Source organism: Haplochromis burtoni, unplaced genomic scaffold (assembly GCF_018398535.1).
Source record: "Haplochromis burtoni strain Fernald_Lab_line unplaced genomic scaffold, NCSU_Asbu1 Contig_351, whole genome shotgun sequence".
Classification (NCBI taxonomy): domain Eukaryota; kingdom Metazoa; phylum Chordata; class Actinopteri; order Cichliformes; family Cichlidae; genus Haplochromis; species Haplochromis burtoni.
The window spans coordinates 414,855-439,706 of NW_024582712.1; the positions used below are offsets into that span (position 1 = coordinate 414,855).

The 24,852-nt window shown below is 38.9% G+C and overlaps 1 protein-coding gene and 1 long non-coding RNA gene across 3 annotated transcripts in view; one reads left to right on the top strand and one right to left on the bottom strand.

Annotated features, from left to right (window-relative positions):
* LOC106633664 overlaps positions 1 to 24,852 on the bottom strand; it is a 57,943-nt gene that overhangs the window by 27,091 nt on the left and 6,000 nt on the right. Inside the window, exons 2-3 of one of the 2 annotated variants that reach the window (XR_001337029.2) lie at positions 5,864 to 5,937; positions 3,500 to 4,207 (exon numbers count right to left, since the gene is read on the bottom strand). The exons of the other annotated variant lie outside the window; for it this stretch is intronic. This is a non-coding gene — a long non-coding RNA (uncharacterized LOC106633664). Of the gene's footprint in view, positions 1 to 3,499; positions 4,208 to 5,863; positions 5,938 to 24,852 lie in introns of those variants that run through there. 2 annotated transcript variants of the gene reach the window in all.
* On the top strand, positions 449 to 22,872 carry LOC102308547 (neurexophilin-1). The gene is made up of 2 exons (XM_005942854.3): positions 449 to 1,200; positions 15,382 to 22,872. Exons 1-2 carry the CDS (start codon positions 1,120 to 1,122, stop codon positions 16,165 to 16,167), a joined length of 867 nt encoding a protein of 288 aa, XP_005942916.1. The 5' UTR covers positions 449 to 1,119; the 3' UTR covers positions 16,168 to 22,872.

Consider the following 24,852-nt stretch of genomic DNA (forward strand, 5'->3'; position numbering starts at 1 on the left):
TTAAAACTTAGGATATCTCAGCCTCTCCAGCTTCAATCTCAACTGCTTTTGTCTTTTTTTTTTTTTAATCTGAAGTCCAAAACTTTCTCCAAGTTCAGACTAAATGATTAATATTATTAGTTTTATTCTCAGCACATTTACAATGACTGTGTGTGGAAACCATTATTTAGTACCTAGGCGTAATTTAACATAATTTCTTCATGATCATAGGGATGCCTGGTTCATAAAGGTGGCTGGTATTTTGACCATTATGGAGCGCCAACAGTGTTAACCCTTTAAAACCTGAATCATGAAATAACTGCCAGAAATCTTTAATTTTTTGATAATGGAGTATTTGTTGAACCTTAAGAGAAAATATATAAAAAATATATCAAATTTTAAACTGCAGTTTAGTCATTAAAAATGTGTCATGATTTTACGAGGGTAAAAAAAAAAATGTCACACTGATGATGTAGAAGTCTCAAAAACTCACAAAAACACTTGTATCAAATACAATACGCTGGGCGTCAAAGGGTTAAAATGCAGTTTTTCATGCTTGATTCCAGGTCAGAGTAGAGGATGCACAACATTAACACATCAAGAGGAGGGATTATGTTCTTGAATCTCACTGGGCTTGCTGCTCACAGTGAAAGGAAGAAAAATCCAGTGCAGCTGACTGCCACTAGATGTCAGCCCTTGATGATGTTAAAAGTTGTTTCTCAGAAGTGTGAACCTCCTTCTCTTCTCCCCCAGTCTCCTCTCTCCCTCCCCCTTCTTCATTCCATCTTTTTTCTCTCTGTCCCTTCCCATCCACTCCCCCCACTCTCTCTCTCTCTCTGAACCTCAGAGCGCGCTATATAAAACATCCCTCCACACTCAGATATACAAACACCTCCGTTCCCACCACAGCGCCTCCGAACCCTGCGTCAGAAAATACCCCAGTACTCACTTGAAGCGTTTGAACAGCAGACACCTGACCCTTCCTGAATGAGCTGGAGAAGACTCCTTTCTTCTCCCGCATCTCTGGACCGTCTTCTTCACTCTTTATTTCTCCTCAAGTTTGGCAGCTGATAACGGCTCAATCAGAAGGAGATTTGTTTGTTTGTTTGCAGCAGCTGAGAAAATCAAGGACTGTTTGACATGAGGAGAGACGTTCCACAAAGAGGCATGAAGACCACATGTCTGTGGACTGCCGCCGTGCTGCTGTCAGTCATCTCTCTGGTGAGTTAAATATTATTTTGATTTGACCTTTTTTTAAATTCTCACATTGTGTAATATCTCTGTGATTAATGTTTGCAGTTTTCATAAAAAGACATTTCTACAAGTGAGTTTCAGTTAAATCATCAAACAAGCTGGAATTGATCATTTTGAGGTCACGTTGCTGTCTCATAGTGTGGCCAATCTAATAATGTAGTCATTTCAGACACATGTGATGTGCCTTATAGTACAGTTTTTAAGTCCCGGGATGATTCGTTTTCTAACATATCTATGCATTAACTCATTAACATCAAGATGAATTAACCAATCTCAGCATAAACACAAACTATGCAAATCCAAATCTGCATCTTGACAAATCCACCCGCACACAGTCCCGCTGGATATTTCTCCCTCAGCACTATTCATTCAATCCTCGCTTTGCATTTCCCCCCCTTTTTTTTTTCCTCCCATTTACAGATGTGGTCCAATAAGAATATATTTGGCAGTACGGCGGGGAACAGCCTGAGCCCATTATGGCAAACATACCAGAATGCTCCCAACTCAATGCCTTGACAGTTTGTGACAACCCAATTCCTTTAATCCTTGAAGAGACAGTAACCCCTCACCCGCTGATAAATCTGTCAACAAAGCAATCAAAGCAGAACAGGAGCCACTCCTCTCTCTAACAAAAATTCCATAAACTTAATCCCCACAAACTTGACTGGCCTTAAAAAGCTCCCGTGGTGTTATCTGTGTTTAATTTGCATAGTGATGGAAAGAAGTCAATTACTATTAATTATTCTCTACAACTTAATACCCATTATCGAATTGAATTCACCGTCTTGAAAACCATAAACTCAATTTCACAGCTGACTAAGCGCACTAATCATTTCACCCCTCCCACTTTTTTTGGCTTTATGGAGCCCTTCCTGCTTTAAAGGAAAACAATTCATCGATTTCAGAAGCAACAACATTAACAAACATGGATTCCCACCACCCTGTCATGATGTAAAGACAAACAATCATTAACTATGTGAGATATATGTACAACAGCATCATGGTAGTGCGAGTTGATCTCATAGCATCACTTGACAGGAGTGTGTTTTTTTCCAGACTGAGCTGCCAAATTGCTTCGCTATGCTTTAATGGGATGATCATAATTGTTTCGTACTTGGTGCATCCTAAGCTTTTGCCTGCAGCTCCTTCAACAGATTGACAGACCCATGGGAACCTCACAAACTTATTTTGGCCGCCTTTGAACCAAGTCGTGTGTGAAATAATATGATTATGCATTTTTCCTCTGGGTAAGTTGGAAAACTGGTGGCTAGATCCCCCCCTCCTTCTTCTTCAAACTGCCCCCCACCCCACCCCTCCCCCCCTTCCCACAAAATCCCGCAGTCTGTCCGCGTACAGTATTTATCCTCCTCAGAAGTCATGGTAATAATTGTGCCCTGGCCTCTCAAAGCGGTGCTGCAGTGATAGGACTCAGCTCCATCCACAGCTGCCTGTGATGTCTTGACACACTTTGTGATTTGTCATCATCTCTGACCCCCCTCAGGTAACACTTTGATATCACTGAGAGAAAACAGATCTAAACTCTTAGTGGGCGTCAAATGCCCTCAGCTGGTCCATCAGCTCAACTGCGCGGGGACCTCACAAGACGAGACAAGTTAAATTCACTGTAAATGACTATGACGACAAGCGCCCAGTTGGAAAATAATCCAAAGACAGCATCAGCACTCTAAGGACTCTTAAAGTACTCTCCCGTCTACTGTCAAACACAGAGAAGTGGCTCTAAATGGAAGATGATATTTCATAAACCAACTGGTGGGAGTCTTATGTTAGAATTGTCTGTGATTCATGGCGTCTAAAAGTTGTAAATTAGATTAAAAATAAGCTTTTATAGAGACTAGTCTCACACCTGAAAAGTCACAGGTCTGATCCTACAACAGCCACATGTCCTTCAGCCAAACCCTAACCCTTTAATAGCTGCTCATATTTTAAGCTTCTCTCCATAAGAGCATCACTTTAATACCTTAAATTTAAAAAAAAAAAAAAAAAAGCTGCAGGGCTCCCTTTTCCAAACTTTTTTAAAAAGGACGTTCTCTAATACAACTTTATATAAAACACTCATGATCATCTTGTAATTTTCTGCTGGACTTTAACATTATTACATCACAGTCCTGATCTTCTTTTTTCCCCCCCAATCTTGGGTTGGTGACCCGGCCAACAGGTCTTTGCTTTTCTTTTCTCTGATGCTCAATACTTTTACCTTTTATCACAGAAAATATTTAAATCTGAGATGACTTGAACTGCTCACAATTCAAATATGCATCACAAGTAGGGACCGGTTCGTTTTAAGGTTAGGAACTAGTCTTTTAAGGCAGGGTGAACCACAACAACCACACCTTTGATAAAAAAAGGCAAATGAGTGCAAAATAAATTCCATCTTTTTGTTGTTTATTAAAATAGAATAATGATAAATCGCTATCTGTTAAGCAGCAGCTCTAATGTTGCGGCTGAACTCACAGCACCTAAGCAAGATTTAAAAGTGGAAACCCACATCTGCCATCAGGCCGGCCGCTCTCCATTCTCCCTCTGTTAAACCAGAACTGTCGTACCCACAAATCCTCCCCGCACAGCAGTCGCAGCAGCAGCCGCAGCATTCAGGTAAATGAAAACTGACACACACTTTCATTCTTCCTCACAAGGTTTTGTGTACAGCCCACCGCAGAGTCATCTGGCTCCTCCGGTAGTTCTATTAAAGGTGGAATTTGTTGGCTGTTCGGGGGTCCAGTCCCATAGAATATCCTCCGAGCTCCCGAGGGAACGGGGGGGTTGTTTATCTTCCTGTTTCAAAGAGCGGACGCCTGCGCCTTATCACAGCCTCGCCAAGAGTAGATAGCATTTAAGTTGTCCAACAGCCTGCCTATATGCTGCATCTGGCAATCAGAGTCGTTTCCTAAAGGACTTGTGCATAGCGATGCTGTTAGCGTTATCTTGTTGAGGGATTCTGCCTCATATGCCGAATCTGGGAATTATATTAACAGACAGTTAAATGGGGTTTGGGGGGGAGGGGGTGGGAGGCTGCTGCATGACAAACTGTAAAACGAAAAGTTGGGCTATGAAATAAAAGCATCTGAACGTGACTGAAAGATACAGTATCTCTGAATGGAAACACTGCATTTAATATATATTTCACAAAGAATTTTTTTTTTACTGCAGATTTTCCTCAAGGCTTTGACTGACTTCCCTTTATATATTTAAAATATTTTTTTAGCCTCCATCAAGGGGGTTTGGAAGAAAAGCAAGGAGGGTTTAACTGGTTTAAATTATGGGAAACACAGACGCTACACAGATATTGCAGGCAAAGCTTCACTCTCCTGAGTCCTCAGACTTTATGAAATTGTAGTACACAGTTAAATCTGCTGATAGGCAATATCTCTTATTTTTAGTTTTAGCTATTTTTAGATTTGACTAAAATATTTTAATAACTTTTTCAAAATTATCAACATCTTTTCCAACCATTTTCAGCTACAGTTTTAGATTTTTAGCCATCGACTTCCCTTATTTGTGTGCTGCTGGAAAATGTATCAGCAAAACCTTAAAACCTAATTTATTCAATTGTTCATCATAGTTAATTATTATTATATAACTAACTAACTAACTAACTAACACTGAGCTTTAAACGATTACGTCTGATATCCTGAATTATTTTTATCATTAAGAAATCCCACGCAAAGAATCACTCAAAAAACTGAAAGTTGACACATTTGGTGATGTAGTGTTTGTTTCCAGCAGCGGGATGGTGTATGTGGGGTTTGCCCAAAATAAACCTGCAGTAAGGAAGAGAGAAATGAGCCAGTGAGGCAGGATGGATTTTAATAGTTTGTGGACAGAGGACTTGTCAGTGGGATCGGTTCATTGTTGGCTTTGGTGTTTTTGCAGGATGTTGACGGGGAGGACAATGTAAAATATGGGACCCACTCTATACAAGTGTTTGCTAACAGATAGTATTATAATATATGTCATATAACAGACAGTCAATAGTCACATATTAAAATATCTAAAATAAATAAATGCTAAATTATGTGAACATATATATTTTTTTACATACTTTACAGTTATGTAATATTTCTGTCTCAGTTGTTTTTATTTTTCATTATGAAAACTTGTTTTTAAAGGCAGAATAATTTATTGTATATATTCTGGTGATATTTGTAAATTATAGATTGTTTAATTTTTTTTTTTCGTATCTTTGACATACTTTTTTCTAAAATGTTCCAATATTATTATTATTTAATTTGAAATAATACTGCTCTTTGTCTTCTTGAGGAGTAGTAGATGGTGTTACTCAGCACTACTGGGAGCAATGGTCTCATAGATTGTAAACATTAGTTATGGGTATCTTTATGATAACTACCCAGTATTGTCATTCACATATATTTTCTTGGTTTTTTGGCATTTTAAAAAGGCATTTCACAAAATTGATGTGAGATTTTCAAATTACTTTTCTTAAAAATGTTGTATTTACAAATTGATTTTAAATAGCTGAACTAATTTTATGTTCAACTATTTTATTATTCAACTAATCTTTAATATAATTTCTCTATAAAAGCTTATTTTGGTTGCAAGTCAGTCTAATGAACGTCTTTAACTTTATGTCAGACTTTAAGATTTGCAAAACCTTTGGCACAGTCCTTTGCAGCAGTCGTTTCCACATTGGGGGTGATGACCTTCTAAATGGGTGACAGCATACATCTGAAATTAAACAAAGGAAGACAAATGTGTTGATTTTTTTCAGATTTGGATTTAATTTTGTTTTTCATTCACGTAATATCTGATAGTCCTGCATTTAAATGATGATCAGTTCCTTCTGTTGATTGAAGCCACACTTGGAAACAAGCGTCTCAAGTGGCTGCCTCTTCGTTTTAGGGTTGTGAGCCACTGCTTTGCTAATAATAAACACAAGTTAAGTGCAAAATAAACTCCATCTTTAGTCATGAGCAATGTTATTTGTCATTTTGATATTTCACAGTACACAGTAGTGACAAACCAATATCTGGTAAAGCCAAAGCCATCAAAGTGTGACTGTTGACCTTTACGCTGCCATGTTTGTTTGTCTCTTTCTTCTAGTTTCGCGCTTTATTCTCTGTACTATCTCTTTCAGGCACATTCATGCATCTAGCACACACTCCCTTTGTGCCTCACTTGCATGTTTTTAAAGCCAAGGAGAGGTAAATCTTGGCCCTCCGAGTGTTGGTGCAGTCAGTCGGGGGGTTCTGGATATAAACGTTGCTTTAGTCAGGACTGCCTCTGATCTGCCTAATCTCCCCAGGCTGGATTACAGGTTGGGTTCTAATCCGTGAAGTGGGGTCTCTGTGAATGTGCCTCCGAGTGCTCTAATCCAGAGACTGTCAGGTGCTTTAGATGAAAGCTAATTGCATGTCACAGTTTGGGGACCAGACATAACGCTGGTGACAACAGAGCAGAGTTTCCACAACAAGGAATTAGGTCTGACGATGACTGGGCACGCACTTCAGATGCGTTGTGTAATTTTGATAATCTTGGAAGAAAATAGTAAAGAAATCCCTCAAAAAAAAAAAAATCTGATTCCAGTGACACATCCTCTTAGAAAATTATTCATAACATGAAGTTGCAGGAAATCATGAAGCTTTTCAAAACTCACTGAGTGCAATTTAATTTCCTGGTTGAAGAAACGATAAAGATCCTAAACCCGCTTGGATTTTCATTGTTTGGAAAATATTCTTTACATTTACTCCTCAAAATTCTGCAGCAGCAGCAGCAGCTGCACAAGCGCACGCACACGCACACACGCACACACGCACACACACACACTTTGAGTTATTAGCTAGACAGGCATTTAACCAAGCAGTTTGCTAATATCCCTTGATCTGGTTTTGGGATTCCACTGAGACTGAAACTGAGTAACTGAGAAGCACCAGTAATTACTGCACTCTGAAAATGATATTTCATTTGATCATTAGAGACTACAGTCTTTTAACAACTCAGAATAGAAAAATTAATGGGCTTTACAGTTTGGATTACTGGCCAAAGGTCATTTAGACTCAATTAATTCTTTTTCCTTTACTACTGGAAGCATCTTCAAATAAATGTATGTTTAAACTGGCCTTGGTTCAAGTCTAACCAAGTCACTGGTTTTCCTTAGAGGGGAAAGCTCCAATGATTTTAGTCTTGCACTAACGTAATCCTTATTTACTTCCTGTTTATTTTTGCTCATTTATGGAGCAGCCCCTCATTTAATTCACTGTCTGAAACAAGCTACTGGCTAAATAAGGGGAACAAAACATGTGATGACAATCATACACGACTCTCTAAACATCTCAGCCTTGATATCAGAGTATCTGCAAATAAGGTGTTGTTTTCTCATGTAGCTCAGTGGTGTTTTTCCACAGTTGGATCAGCTAAAGACTTTGAAATGGTTTAAAATTGTATATACAGTATATATTTTATGTTTCTAAAGGGAGATAAATATAACATCAAAACATACTGAGCCAATCGGCCAATGATTACTGGCCACTTAACAATCAGTGTTCCCCTAATTGTTATGGCTGAGGCTGCATATCCACATAGAACTGGTAAAAATTTACATACTGCTTGCATAGCTTGAAGCAGACCTACTATGCTCATTTCTGATACATGCTACTATTCTTGGACTCTGCTAAAGTATCTTTGCGTGCTTCTCAGCTAAAAATAATAATTTACTCCCAGTTCATTCATAGTCGAAAACAAGCTGATTTAGCACCTTTCCCTTACAGGCAGCTTTATTTTGATTGGTTTTCTCTGCTGAACATTAGATGTGAACGGCAGCACCTCTGTGCACATAGAATGACCAAATAGAGCTCAACACTGAGGTTCCAGGAAAAAAAACAAAAGACATTTTCCATAGGGAGTTTGATTATGAGCCATAAGGTTATAACCATCCAAAGCAGACCTGTTACGAGGTGCAACATTGTGAAATAATAATAATAATAATAATAATAATAATAATAATAATAATAAGTGCTTCTGTAGAAATCACAAGTCTATATGATAAGAACCTTGTTTTAATAAAAATCTATTTTATTCTTTTCTGGAAAAAGAACTACCCTACCTGCAATCTTAAATTCAGACAGTGATGTCTCAGATTGGTGGAGGTCGCTGTTACCATGGAAATGTTCAACCCATGAAAGTCGGGTTGCTAAGTGAGCGCAAAACTTCTGAAACTGCAAGAGCAGTGGTTGCAGTGAGGAACAAAGCACTGTAACCCCCCACACATGCACCGCAAACTGTAGATATATATTCAAACTTACACTGTTATTAACCATACCGACGCTATAGTAAAGGATTAAACTTAAAAAGGCTGACAGTCATTCACTGTGGAATCTGGGATTTGCAGTGGGCATTGGGATGAGTAGTTCCTAAATCGTTAGAAGTAATCATGTATCTTTGTAATTATGTAATTATATCGTGCACTTTTGACTTTTGCTAAAATCAGAATTATGTTTTTATGGTCATGATTTACCTCATAACATAAAAAGTCTCCTGACAGTGGAGAAAAAGTGGACAGTCACTGTTGCGCTGTATAAGAAATCCACTCTCAATGACATCATGCAGAGGTTTAAGTAGAAAAACTGCCTTTAACTGAGTGTTTTGCAGTGCTCATTTTGACAGCAAATTTTGATCTAGTTTTAGTAATTCTTTTGACTAACATCTCATTAAGTTTTATTCATAATTTAGGCATCTGAATTCATTTAGTTTTAGTCGACCAACTATCAGACGATTACTTCCAAAGTTGATTCAGTTGACAGTTTGTCATATTTTTACCCGTGAGAGCTTCTCCACACGGCTTACAAAGAGTCTTATTTTCTAAATGGGAAATGTGTCATATGTCTACTGTTTGCTTCTTCCCAAGCGTTGACATTTTGTCCCATTTTCATGAAAAACAGGAAGAATGAGAGCTACCTGTACGATTACGAAGACAGAAAAAAGAAGAGGCTGTACCGTTTCCCTGGGGCAGATCAAATGTGCGGATCAACCTCACTGCAGAAGCAGATCACTTCCAAACTGGTCCCGCATTTCTATCCGGCTTAATTTTAGTTCAGATTGGATCCCGTCTCTCCAGAATATTTTCATCTTATTTGCATTTGTCGGCAATAGTGCCAATATAGTTTTTGTCCTCATGCATCAGTTTTTATTTAATTAATGTTTTTGTCAGAAAAAAAAACTTGTTGCTGAAAACTATGATGACAAGTTTTTGGTTAACAAATGTAACACTGGTGTTCAGAGCAGTGTGAAGACTGAGGTTTTGGCTCACTAGGGTTAGCTGGACATATTCTGACCTCATCAACTGAAACTTTGGTCATGCTTAATATGAAAACCCACCTTTGTAACAATAAGTATGAAAGTCTTGAATAAAAAACATTAGTGCTTTTAAACTTAACAACTGAAACAAGAGCAAACCTAGAATATTCTTAAACCAAAGAAAAAGGACTGAACTATAATGGCATAATAGACTTTACAGCTCCCCGGCTGACAGTCTGTAAGATACTATTTCACTGAACTTTTACATCCTAAGGAGCTTTATGTTTGACTATAATGGTGCCAATAAATCCTGGAAAGGAAGTCTCCCTCATCCTCACACTCACTTTATCTTTTTACAATGCATCACCACTGACAGACTTTTGTTTCCAGCAATGAAAGACAAAAAGGGCTGTTCATTAATGTGGTTTAACTGCCCCACTGCGCAGGGAAACTGCTGAAATTCAAATTTTTCTCTTCACCTTGTCACGCTAAACATCTTGCTGCGAGGTTCTTGCATTTTTCCCTTTATACTTATTAAAACTAACTAGAAGCAAAGGTCTAGCTACCTTTGAACCTCTGCTCAATATAAAGGTATTGATTTGACTCTGGAGTATCATGTTGCTTTTAAAAAATTCTCTGGCTACATTCCTTTATTCAGAGAGGCAGAAAGATCACAATGCCAGTAACGCTTCGTTCACATCAGGTCATTCATCAACAAGGCCTCTTCAAAACAACTGGAGGCCATCCTTCCAAACTCCTCCATTCTCAATCCAAGTGCATAAAATGAGCAGGAGCTTCAGAGAAAGATCTCAGCACTTGCAGTTTACTCAGAGAGTGCCGTACAAACTCCAGCTTACACTACAACAATGTCATTCAGTGAACTTTCTGAATGAGAGAAGACCTTATTTTCAGCATATTGATCGTGGGTGAAGGTACAAAATGTAAACGCTTCGACCAGATAGATCTGCTGTCACGTTCCTCGGACGGGGCTTGGACATCACTGTCACAAGCCTCTGTGGGGTGCGCGGGAAATCTTTGCTCTCTCATCTGTGTGATTGTTAGAGGAGAGAGACAGAATGAATCATCAATCATCCATTCAGGGTACATTCAGCAGGTAATAGTCTGCTGTTGCATCACGTCTGCTCCTGAGAAGCGCTTCATTCGTCTCGATCTATGACAGGAATAGCCTTAATCTTGATAAGGACATTTCACACACTGTAAGACTTTCTCACAGCGTTAAAACCGTTTTTGACAGACGTATTTGTACATGGATAATGTGCATAGATTTGTTGATGTTTTCCTGCATTTGCAAAGGATATTCATTTTGATCTTGTTAGCAAGCACTCAGCACGAACACGTCTACTCGAAGCTGTTGCTAGGCAGACTGCTGATATTGGACGACTCTACGAGAACCTGGATTATACTTAATAAAAACATTTTAATATATTCCTTTAATAAAATACTTTCATAGTAGCTGCAGTAAGGATGCTTGATTAAGGATGAAATCATAATTGTTCATTTTTCATGAACCTACCATTTATCAGACTTTTTTTAAAGCATATTTTTAAAGCTAAATATGGGCCAACTAACACAGAACATAAGTCACATGAACTAAGTGGATAAAGAGCTCAAAAATTACGAGTTAAAGAAAGTTTATGCAGTATTGGTTTTGCAAATATTATAGAAAAGAAACTAATCAAAACAAATGGCCTAAATGTGGCCATTTTTCTTTAATTTAGGAATAATTGTACATAATATTTGCAGTTTATACGCTAAAAGATAGATACGTCAGCTGTTTGTTTGTTTGTTTTTTACAATACTGTGGCCCGTACACTGCACAGTTACAGGAGCATATTTGAATAACTGCTCTGAATGTGAACACTGAATGGGATTCATTAATCACTGCAGAAGTTTTAGCCATGGTGGCCTTTTGCCAGTTACACCTCAACACTTCTCTATGCCGCACTTAGGCTACGTTCACACTGCAGGTCTTAATCTCAATTCCGATTTTTTTGATCAAATACGATTTTTTTGTCTGCTCGTTCACACTACAAATAAAATGCGACAGCAAACGTGATCTAGTGTGAACGCTCAAAGCGGCCCGCATGCGCAAAAGAAGACGTCACACACAACGCACTCTGTTTAGACCCAGAGCAAACAATATTGTTTGACTGATGGCCCTTAATATAAAGACTTCGGACTTTATGTTTCCTAATTTTTGCTTTAAGTTATTTTGTTATTTACATAATAATGTAGATAACCTAATAATGATCCTTATTGCTGTTTTAGAGGAGCGGTGCTTCAAAGGATAGTTGCAGATTTCTGTCAGAATCTGCAGATTATACAGTACAAATAAAATGTTCACGTTTCTCCAACGTTGTCTTCCCAACAGTTTCACTAACATCTACACTGGATGGCCGGGAAGCGTTCGCAATGTCTTCTCCGGCGCTGATAATTGGCGTCTGTCTTGTGTCAGTGACGTAAAAGACGGATTTAATGCGACTTGACCGTTCACACAGCAGTCGCTTTCTAAAACATCGGATATGTATCGGATTCAGTACCACATACGAAAGTGACCCAGATCGGATTTGAAAATATCGGATTTGTGCCGTTCACACTGTCATAGCATGATCGGATATGGGACGCATAGGGTCAAAAAAACAAACAAAAAAAAAACCCGGATTTGATGCGCTTTCGCCTGCAGTGTGAACGTAGCCTTAGACACTGTGTACATCACACATCCGCGACGAACAAAGTCTAAACACGACATAAACAAAATAATCGCAGCCGTATTGAAGTAATGAGCTGAAGTTAAACGTTAACAGTCAGTAATCAGTGGTGAGTCCAGACTAGCAGGTGTTTTTGGCAGAGGTGTACAAGCCCAACAAAGGCAGCTGGAGGACACCATTAATGATCCTTCCACAGGTTCATCTACAGAAACCTGGATATGGTGCGATCATCTGAACCAAAGACTCTTTTTGCCATCTTGGCTGAGGTTGAAGTTAACTAAGAGCGAGTTTTGGCTTTTAGAGAGAGGTGAAAGCATTGTGCTTGATTTATAACACAAGACAAAACAAAAACTCGAAAACAAGTGAAAAAAAAAAAAAAGAAGTAGTAATCACTGTGTTGTGATTATCTCCAGAAGTGTTGAAAGACAACTTAGGGACTGAAATTAAAATCCAATTAATCCCAGCATCTGTGATTTCTACCATAAAAATCTAACTCCACCACCACCGAATGTCCACTTACTTCATATAATAGAAGCACAGAGGCTATTCTCTAATATTCAAATAATAAATTAGAAACAGTCAAAGCAGAATAAAAACTCTCCAAATAAACGTCTCAAAGTGAAGAAGCACAAAGTGATCAGAAGACTCTGCTTCCAGGCTGATTCGGAGCGTTTGTTTTCAATACAAACTGTTAAAGAATTTAGAGCAACACAATAACAACTGCTGTGCTGAACAAACAGTAGATATCAATCTTCCAGGAGCTGATCAAACATGAGCCCAAAGCAGGTGAAAGCAGGATATATTTAACGCTGTACAATGCAACACAAGCGCACTGCTTCATTTTCTTTTCTTTTAGTGAGATATTTTATTTGATAGAGCCAATTTCTTATATTATAGTCATCTTTTTATTTCATATGTTTTTTAAGTGCATTTTATTTCATTTTAGAGGTTTATTTTATCTCGTTAAATTAATTTCTTTGCTACTACACAGTTTTCTGTTTATATTATTTTTTTCCTACTCTACCTTTATTATTTTTATTTTCTTAGTAATTGTGTTTGTCCTTTTGGCTGCAGTAACATAGAAATGTAGTCAATTCAGTGATAAATAATTACAATAATCAATTCCACACCACTGCAATTAACTGCATCACTGCTTGTGCAAATACCAGACCATATTAAATAGCAGCCTATATAAACAGCTGACCACAAATCTTCAATCATAATTAAAAGAAATGTGCATATGCAGCAGCGACTGATTGCTGTATTCCAACTGAACACTGGCAATGAATGTAATATGTAGAGGGATGTTGGTCTGGTCCACCATAGCTGCAGATGTCTCCCTCAGAGTATCAATTCAGGTTATAGAGAGACATAATTACAAAAAAAAAAATCTTTTTATCTCCATCCTGACCAAGTTTTTTCATCATTTCTCCACCGGTTTCTCCAACTTCTGAATATAAAAATGTCAGATAACCTCCCCCAAAATATCCCACCTATTAACAAATTCCATTCCTGATATTTACACGATTTACTAACACATGCACATTTCAACAGCAGTTCTGTAAAATTAGATGGCATTTTACCTTCAGCTGGTGCTATACCTACATGACAGTTGTAATTAAACAAGCCCTCGAACCTGACATTTGTTCATGCCCTCCAACAAGATGCATAAATGCTTTTTGTGGTGCCTTTCAAAACTCTTTGACAAGTCACTGCAGAAAATAAATCTTTCAAGGTTTAGGGACAGAGTCAGCTTTGGAAAGATTAGGAAAACATTCTAATTTGTATTAAAATTGCAACTTCGATTGGGTTTGTTTAAAGTGGGGACTGTCTCAGACTTTTGCCGTCATGGTTAAAATAGCAACAAACTATTTTCCCTCTTGTTCCTCACAGACGAAATTCATAACTCCAACCACCACTGGAGGGATTTGTCTCTAGAATGTAAAATATGTTGTTTTGGGGGATTTGCAGAAAATGACTGGTGCCTTTTTGGGAGGAAAGTCTAATTTAAATGGACATCTCTCTATGGGCTGAGTCTGACTCGCTTGAAATTTTGCACATTTCCTTTCATTCACAGGAAAATGCATGCTCAGAAAAATTAAGATGGGCCAGTCTCCACTCATCACATTCCCACTGATATATAGATTCAGATGTTTTCTGTCGTTTTCTGTTGTTTAAAAGACAAACACATGTAGAGAACTGTGCAGTTTCAGAGCATGTATACACAATCATACAAATACAAGTTTATCAGACCACCATCCAGTGTAAGGTTTATGCCACATCTGCCTTAAATTACCAGTTTTGGTAATCATCAAGATCATTTTTTGGTTAATCCACCTGCATGTGCAATATTGAGAGGGATACAAACTGGTGTATTCCTAAAGCAGAATTCCAGTCCCGAATAAATGGGAGGGGTGGTCAGGAAGAGCTAAAATCTGTGTCAAATCAAATATGCAGATCCATCCACTGAAGCAACCCCTTGGGAAATAAGAGCAGCCGAAAGTACCTTTTATTATATTATCCATACAAAGGGGGAAACTATCCATAGAAAACAACTTTCTTTTAGACCAGACTATAAACCTGCTTTAAATTTTTTAATGTTGGGTTTACAGTCTATGGCAAATAAGTTGCTTTTGGAGCCAGCCTCAAGGGCCCATTACAAGAACCTAATATGCGTCCATGCAAGTTATACATACTTTAACTTCAGCAAAAAAAATTGCTTAATGCTGTGCCGCAAAAGCCTATCAGGTGGGAGTTTTCTCAGGCTGTAGATTCACCTGATGCCACTGAAAGTCTGATATGGAGAACAAGTCTATTGTTGGCATTTGCAGGCAGAGGTACATGATTCATCAAAAGTCATTCATCAAAAAGCGATGAATGACATCCATCCATCCAACTTCTTTTGCTTATCCAACACTTTGTGTTAGATCCCAACTGATTATAGGTATGGAATGTGCTTTGGAAGGAAATAATTGTCCAATTGACGATGTCGATTTAATACGTGTGACCCCAAAACACATCAACTGCTGTATTCATATAAGTTGTATTAATATTCATATAAGTATTATGAGGCAAAACTTCACATACTTTAGAGTATGTTTGTAAGATTGTGTATAATTTTAACTAATACTCATTTTATTTAATCTTCCAGGTTGCGAGTGCTGACTCTCCAAGTTCCGACTTGAGATATAACTCAAAATCCAAAGTGAAGACCTACTGGGATGAAAGCAGCAAGGACGTGTCCATTAGCCGTCTGCTGTCTCAAAGCCTCTACGGCAAAGAGAACTTCACCTCTATGGATCTGAACTACGACGAAGGAGAGTCTTACTCTAAGCAAGAGCATTGGAAATGGCTTTACAACACCTCAGCCTCCCGTGACCCTCGATCAAGGACGAAAAGACGCCCCATCGTCAAGACTGGAAAGTTTAAGAAGATGTTCGGCTGGGGTGATTTCCATTCTAACATCAAGACGGTGAAGCTGAACCTCCTCATCACCGGCAAAATTGTGGATCACGGTAACGGCACCTTCAGCGTCTACTTTCGACACAATTCAACCGGTCAGGGCAACGTTTCCGTGGGACTTGTTCCTCCCACCAAGGCTGTGGAGTTCCAGGTCCACCAGCCGCACCAGCAGTACCACCACCATCACCAGCAGCAGCAGCAGACGGCCCTGGAGACCAAAGAAACCAAGCTGTTCAACTGTAGGGTGGAGTACGAAAAGGTGGAGAAAGGCACCAGGAACTCACTGTGTGCCCACGACCCCTCGCAGAGCTGCCCTCAGGAGCAGACCCAGAGCCACGTGTCCTGGCTGTGCTCCAAACCCTTCAAAGTGATCTGCATCTTCATCACCTTCTACAGCACTGACTACAAGCTGGTGCAGAAGGTGTGCCCAGACTACAACTACCACAGTGACACCCCCTACCTCCCTACGGGTTGATCACAAGACCAGACGAAGGGGGGGAAAGAAAAAAAAAAGACAAAGATAGGCTACAGGGTCCTGAGCAATGTCAGATTATATGAAAGAAAATGGAGTCAAGACATTTCCAACTTGAGATGTTGACAGGCATTATTACAAATAACCTATCCTTGTCACAAGACTGATATTGCTCCAATGAACAAGCCTAGCCTGAGGTCATTAAGAGAGCATTTAGGGAAGCATTTATAGGCTTGCAATACTCATCTTATATGCATAGCTGCTTACATCGAAAGGAAATTCTCAAGCCAACCATAAAAATATGCTGATTGTATTTATGTAAATATCGTGGATTCCACACAAAGACCAGAGAACAATTTTATCAGTGTTTTCTCCTGCTAATTTAGTTGTTTATGTTGATGGTGTATTTCCGTCTCAATCATGCTTTCTGTCTCCTCCAATCAGTCTCTGGTAATCACTGCGAACACGTAAATGTCAATGCAAATAAGAAGAATCTGTCAGTATGCATTAGAGGGCATAATGGAAAAATCAAACATATTTTGAGTGGTGTTGTTTTCTGCAGTGTGATTGTTAGAGTGAATGTACCTCTCTGATATTGTTGTTGGAATCTCGTCCATGTCCCATGCATGAACCCGAATGTGGTAAACAACTTAATAACGTCCATCTATATTTTCCTGTTATTGCAGCTGTCAAAAATAATCTTCACCAAGTCACGACACAAAGAGGGAAAAAAAAGTATGTTCTATTTTAATTCTGTGTTGTGTGTTTAGCAGTTTTAAGGCCATGGACGGCGCTCGGTAAATGACACCAAATTGAGGGCTCTCATCAGATCAAACATAAGCAAGTAAATGTCACAATGAATAAATAAAAGTTGCACAAGATGACAGAGAAACAGAAGATCATTTTTTGTGCTTTTCTTTAAAAATAATCAAACATTACTCTGCTCTCTTTTTTTCTCAGAACTGCATATCCATTTTAGACATTTAAGCATTGCTTTTATTTCTGGTGACTCTTTGCATCACTGACATGACAAGCAGCCAGTAGTGAGCCACAGAATTAGAGCCATAGTGCCCCTGCAGAAACCAAAAATAACCATTTGTAAACACTGGAATAATCATTTGTATCGAAAAGTGATTGATAATCGGAAAAAAGGTAGGTCAAAAGTTTGTTTAAAAATAGATCATAGAACAAGAATGCAAGAGAACATGGAAATTGTAGAGAGGAAGATTTCCTGAAGTGCATTTGAGGCTTAAGCAGAACAAAAACACTATTATAATGCGAGAACTGGTAAAAAGAGCTTTCCAGCTCCAGAAGAGGTAGGACATACATTAAACAGCAGGTGCTAATCACACATCCTGCGTGTCAAACGCTCGCACTTCTGGTTATCAAAAAAAAAAAAAAAGAAAAAAATTTCAGATGAGCCTAACGCTGGCTGCTAATGATATTGGATGTTCCAATTGGCTATTAAACCTTCATTACATAGATTGGAAGCCAGTGGCTCCACGTGAAGCATTTAGAGAAAATGAACACAGTATAAGTGGGAGCTCTGCAGAGTCAACACCACAGAAAGAATGAATTAAAGAGCCGATAGAAAACCTGTAAAAAAGTATGAATGTGCACCTAGGGGCACAATCACTGCTGTCTATTTAAATTCAGTGCTCTTTCACAGTGTATGCCATGGTATACGCAACGCAGTAACTGCTAATGGCAGCCTGGATGACATCCAATATGCCAACATGGGGCGAATTTTCTGACAAGGCAGGTCGAAGAATAGGGGTCTGCCTGTGGGATGAGTGAGCATAAAGAGGAATTTATGATGCGGAGGAACAAGGCTGGCAGAAATCACTGGAAGCACCTGACTCGTAAATTGAGAGCATGTTTCTGTCACTAAGAAGAAGGAATGACTAATGTGTCAGATTGCTGTTTGGGCCAGTTCTTTCATCTCAATAAAGTGACTTTGATATCTCTCCACCCCTACCCAAATGTGCCAGGGACAGTTTGTTCAGCTTCAGAGAATTAAAGCAGCACTTTCCCGAGACAATGCAGCCTCATTATGCATATAATCTTACAAGTGTAAACAGTCTGGCACAAAAGTGTTCGGTGTGAGAGCTGCTGAGAGATGGATCTGTTCCCTGACTAATGTCATCTGAGGCTAAATGCAACGTATTGTGATGCTGACTGTTTTGAAGAAATTACCGTTTCAGCCTCAGTTACACGTGTATTATAATTTATCCTCCGTTTAGTATTTATCAGTAACTAAACTTGACATCGGTCAAGTGCCCGATGTGAAAGGGGTCAAACACTACTGGAGACATACTGGGTAGGTACTTGGTTTTTTGGGTTTAGGATTCAGCTGCTTTGGAAGTGTTGGGCTGTTTTTTCCCCCCCCCCCTTCTCACATTATCCGCCTAACTTCCTTCCCAAACTCCTTTCAGTGATCATTTGCCGTTGATTACTCCCAAAGCTCATGGCCCATAAAATGGTGTTTGAGACAGCTCTTCTCTACAGTTTCCGTTCAGCTCCGTGGAGCATTCTAGCTTTTTCATCGTATTGTTCTTAATTTACTGCCCCCATCTTTACAGTCACAGCTCGCTCAAGTATTTTTTTAAAGCAGGTTCGAGCATCAACATACAGGTGAAATATTTATTAGTGATGACACTCTATACTACACTATACTACAAGTGCCAACAACATTAGAAGGAGAACCTCAACAGGGAGAAGAACACAGGTGTTACAGGGTGAGCAGGAAAGATGAAAGGAAGGCAAAACTAACCTAGTTGGTTAAAATTATGATTTATGGGCAATGTGCATATGCTACATGCCACTGGATAGGGCTACAGACAGACAACACATGCTGAGAAGAAGACTTCAGTGACTCCTGTGCTATTCATAAACTGCTATAAATGATCAATGGTTTTAACCAGTATTAATAGACTGTGATGACTTCTCAGCTGGCGAGCGCAACAAGCACCAGAGTGACCATACACAACGTAGGTGATTGGCCAGGTTGCACACAATCACCTGTAGCTTTCCATCCTACAGTGGGCTTCCGTCTGAAAGAATTATGCTTTGATAGAGCACAGATTACAAATTTAATTTGGTTTCTCCAAACCAGGGGAGCATGGTGAAGCAGTGGTTAGTGCTGCTGCGTCACAGAATGAAGGTCCCAAAGAAAGAAGGCAAAAAAAGTCAGTCATGGTACAAGTTCCACAGAAATCAAAATCGAAACAGTGTTTAAATGGTTCTTAACCTCCAGAGACCCTGCATCTTCATAAGCAGACATCACAACCTTACATTTCATTCTGCTCAACACAGACGTGATGAATCCCTAACAAGAGTTCAGGTCTCAGGAGCTATTTGTATAGACAATGTTGCAGTCCCTAGTTTTAACTGGTAGTTACCTAGCCTGTTTTTTAGTAAATAACCAAGCCTCTCACCATTTGAATAAAGAGATTCACAGGAAGGTTTTATTGACTAGACCTAGAGTAAGGAACAAGACGACACATGGCTGTTGCAGCACACAGATTTGTGTTTGAATGCATACCAATAAAGCAAAAGTAGCAAACACTAGAACAAAGCAGGTGTAGAACCTTTAACAACGGGTTATTTTGGAATTTCGTTGTTCTAACCAATCGAAACAGACTTTCCATTTTCTGCTATTTCCTCCAAAAGACGTTTTCACCACTGATATGTGCAAAAACATCTACAAATTTCCTTTCGGGCAAACTAGATGCCGTATTGACTCAGTGATCATGACATGATGGGATGTGCCAGCAATAGCTCATAACATCTGCTGATATCTTTGCAATAGGTGTGGGACATAACATCATCGCTTATGACTATTTTAAACTTATTTCATTTAAAGAAGCTCATGTGTTATACCTTTAAACATTGCAGCTTTAACCAGCGATCCTTAAATTTCTCTGACAACTTTCACATAATCATCCTGGTTTGTTTGAGATTACATTCAAGCACTGAGTTGCTGCACTTAACTTTTATAGGAACTTTATGTTCTATTAACTCCTCTATTAGTAAGTTAATGAGCAGTGGGTCGGATGGAGGAGCTGGGGGGACAGGAAGACAAATTCCGTCTCTGTTTTGGAACCATTAAACCCCTAATGGATTCAAATGAAAACTAATTTTCTTCTATTTAGAAATTAGTCCAGATCAACACAACGAGATGATTTTTTTCAGTCTTCTGCCTACAAATTATTTTGTTGCCCCAAAATTACCAACGCAAATTCATTATTGCAAGTTCAAGTGTTTGATGAAAAATTTCCATTTTGTATTTTTCTTACCGAACAAACCCTGCAATGCAAAGTGCATAAACCTGCATTTTTTCCTCATGGCCAGCAGGGGGCAAATCCTCTGGTTTCACATCTAATTACCTTACTGCTCACTCAGTTTATAAACTCAGTAAACACATTCCTGGTCTCAGTTTGTAGTTCCTCCTACTAGGTTCCTATTGGAGTCAAAGGAGGAGTATCTCAGTGTCCCATTTCTTGAGTGAGGGGAGAGTGGACCAGGAGATTCACAGACCAACTGGGGGAGGCATTCTCAGGGCTTTGGATGCTTCACAAATCTGTTGTGGTGAAGAAAGAATTAAGTATGAGCGCAAATTTGTCAATTTACCAACTAATCTACATTCTTACCCTCATCTATGGCCACAAGCTGGGGGTAGTGACAGAAAGCTGAGCAAATGAGCAGAAATGAGTTTCCTCCAAAAGGTCATCACCCTAGCAGTAGGGTGAGGAGTTCAATCATTCAGGTGGAGTTTAGAGTACAGCTCCTGGGTAAGGCATTTGAGACATGTACTACCTGAAGGAGGGCCCAGAGCAGACCCAGGACACATTGGAGAGATTGCAGGCGATGGATGGATGGATGAATGGAGAGCTATATAAATGCAAGTACATAATTACCAGACTACAATCCTGCACACCGACACAGATCCCTCCTCTGAAGAGGACACATGCGAGATCTTCCTTTTAGTGTTCAAGTATGAACAACACAACAGCAAAGAATGTTTGAACTAAAAACTAGCTCAAAAGGCATTTCACAGTAATTCTACTAACAGGTGCAGGCTGGAGAAATGGAGGCTGAAATGCTACGAGCCTGACTGCTCATCACTGCTTCAGCAGAAGATCAGGCGGTCTGCTTAGCTGGGTTTGGCATAGACTCGGCTTTAACATCACTCTGGGTTCTTCCACACTACCTTTGTGTCACTATGCTGTCTGTGCAGATTTTATAGCTTCAGTTTTCTGCACTGTACCTTCACGTTACTGTCCATGGATGTAGTAAAAACAAAAGTAATGTCCACGTATCCACTTTTTAGCTGTAGACCATTCCACTGTTTTCCCTGCATACTAACTGAAATCAGCTGATTGCGGTATAAATGTTCAGGACTGAAAGAGGGCATGTTTGAGTTTTTTCCTTTCTGTGCCCATCGTGCAGGTAAATGAAGAACCTTTGTAATGTAAGTAATGGTATAGTTTTAAATGTAATTTGATTACTGAATTCCATCCAGCAGTGTGTTGCATTACAGAAAAAACAGTGTTAGTACAGTACTGGTGACTACATTCTTCTTTTATATACCAGTCGATGATTTCTTATCTGTAATTGCAAATAGGGAGTTGTGTTACTCATTTATATAAGAACATTAATGATTTAAAACGGTCCTTAGATTTAAATAAATATATATTTGTAACAAATGTTCCTCATTTTGGAAATGAAAGCCGTTTCCTGCTTTGTATTTCAGCTTTAAAAAAAAACATTTTCAGATCACAGATTACACCTTCATTACAGCTTAGTGAAAAAATAATTTAACAGAGAAGATGGAGAAAGCGGAGTTAAATAATTAAAATGTAAGGGACGCAGCTTTTCAGGAATTAATCTCTTGTAGACACCAATATGCACAACTAGGAGATGTTTGAGTCCTTTTCCAAGCTCTGTTTTATAAGAAAAGCAAATCTGGCCATTTCTTTTGTCCATTTAACGAATTCCGTGCGTATGAATGAAACCGACAGCGTTGCAGAGCAGCAGTGTTTGGACGTCTAAGTTATCTTTGGGCCCAGATCTTCTCCCTCGGTTCAGCTATGCTGGGCCGGAGCCATCCATGCCTGCCTTCTATCCCCTAGCTCGCCCACAATCCCTGATTAATGTGGTCTGGGCGGGAGCTGTCAGAAATGGCAGAGAGAATCATGGGATTTCTCCTTCAGAGTCCCAATGACACCCAGCAGCTGCAGGAGTAAACAGATGACTAACCACTGGCCTTTTGGCAGCCTGTGGAGATTCACATGGAGGGAGGGCTGTGAACGTTGCTTTGACATTTAGGTGGATTAGAAAGTTCTTGGGTTCTGCTCTCGTGGTGTCAGAGGTGGTTGGCATAGTAATTATTTGCGTCTCGGTTTTTCTTCCGCTTGACCCCCAACCGCAGCGAAAATGTAGAGCTTCCACTTACTTACAGACGTTTGCTCAAATTAAAGCGTAAAACATCCTCATGCGCCTCATTTAAAAACAAATCACATTCTGTTTGCGTTGCTACAGGACAAAGAATAAGGAGCTTGCTTTGAAAAAAAAAAAAAAAGAGGCAAAAACAAGCAATTGTCATTTCAGATCATGTCCTTCTGCAGAATGCATTTCAAATCTGGGGCTGAAGCTGTCCTGGGGGCACAGTTTTGTGTGAGGTATTGACATATTAAAGGCTCCATCAGACAATGACTGGTGTTTTTCTTTTTTAAACCACAAATAAATTACCCTCCTCAAAACACTATTACTCCTCTGAAAATGAAAACTCACTCATTGTGAATGTCTCATATCAGGTAAAAAACTGCAGAGAATTAATTAACCTTTGTCATTTTAATTGCTTTAGTGACAGCTGTCCTTTGGTGCCGGAGCTATCCTAATGCACATACTGTGGGCTTGTCAATTACTTTCACAGTGAATAGATTAAAACGCCACAGAGGATAGAGTCATTTCATTAGTCAGAATTAATGCCCCCCAGACATAACCAGGTACGAACACTTCACCCCTAAATATGCAGGAAAATGAACAATACTATTAAGCCCATATGAATCGAATGAATTGTGGCAACATGAAATTAAGTTTACGCTCTATTTAATTCTGTCCCACTGCTTATAATACATTTGCCGTACTGTTTTCTTTTTTTTTCCCTTTGAAAAGGAATAAAAATTTAGAATACTTTTAATAGACCACCTCACACACCTAAAATGTAGGACACCTATGTGCCGCAGTTAATTGCTCTAATGGATGTTAGCATCATAGCCCTGTCAGTTCTTACCTCAGTGGATAATGGCTGACAGCAGCAGCAGCAGCCGCGACTGTCTAATTCTCCCATTTTGCTCTTTGCGCATCTATGATCTAATGCCGCTGAGCTCATCATGAATCTGAAAGAAATTAGGCTGCTTTCAAATGTCTGTCTGCTGGGTGTCTGCTTTCAACACCAAATGTCTCCCAAGTCTCCAACCTTTTATCCCATTAGATAAGACAAGAGTCATTTTCACACTTAACCAGAACGCTAAGCCCTCCTTTCATGTATTGTCATGATTTTCACACTCGCATGCACAAAGAGTGATGGGAAAGTTCTCATTATGTTACAGTGGATGCAAAAAGATACATAAAATCAGTTACAGAATTACAACACCTGATGAATCTTTATATTGGATTCAGTCACTGTGGGGTTTAGTTTACCTGTGTTTGAAAATCAACTAGCATCAAAGACAACTAGCTGTTTTGCCCAGTATTAGGGTTTTTTTTTTTTATTATTAATATTAAAATTATAGGACGGTGAGTGCCGGTATGAGTTTAATGCATATGAAATATATTGAAAATAACCAGCTTGAATGGTAACATTAAAAAGCTGGATCAAAACACTCCACTGGGGTCCCAAAGATTTCTATACGTGTGCCAGAAACCATATATAACATTTCTTCTGTTAGTAATTTTTTCCCCTTTTAAAGTGAAAATCACAGAGAGGGGATGGATTAGACTGAGAAGCGCGCTGCATACTCATATGAAAGTGACTCAAGCACGAGCTTGTCACAAAGAATATCGTTTTATTGTCCGTTTGAGTCTAAACGAGGCCATAATTTACAAAATGAACATCATACTGCACTAAAAAGACTTCAAAATAGCTTTCGAGTAAGTTGACTCATTAAGAAAGTGTTTATTGAGATCAACTGAGCAGCAGTTTTCCTTTAGTGCTTATTGACTTCAACACCAAGTCAAGCGACCCTCTGAACTGAGAGAGCAGGAATCGGATCAATTAATCATTTCATCTGCGCGCAGGACAGAAAGTAGCAATTATTTTGGGGGTTACATTTAATTAACCAAATATTCATTTAGTTTCAGCTGAAAATTCAGGGCATAAAATACCATGTTGTAGCTGATAACAGCGTCTACAAGGTGCTCGTTTTGACACATTTATAACACTGAAGAAAAGATTTGGTAATCAGAAATCTTGATTCTCTTTCTGTAAGTGTTCAGATGCGACTAAAATCAAGATTTTATTTATTTAAATATGTGCAATCAAATATGCAGAAAAGGGCTTCGTGCTTTATAAACAGATCCACAATTCATAAAATAATTATTTAAACGTAGATTAATTAAACAAAAAAAAACAAAAAAAAAAAGACTTATTCTCCCCATTTAACCTTTAAAGGTGACTGAAAT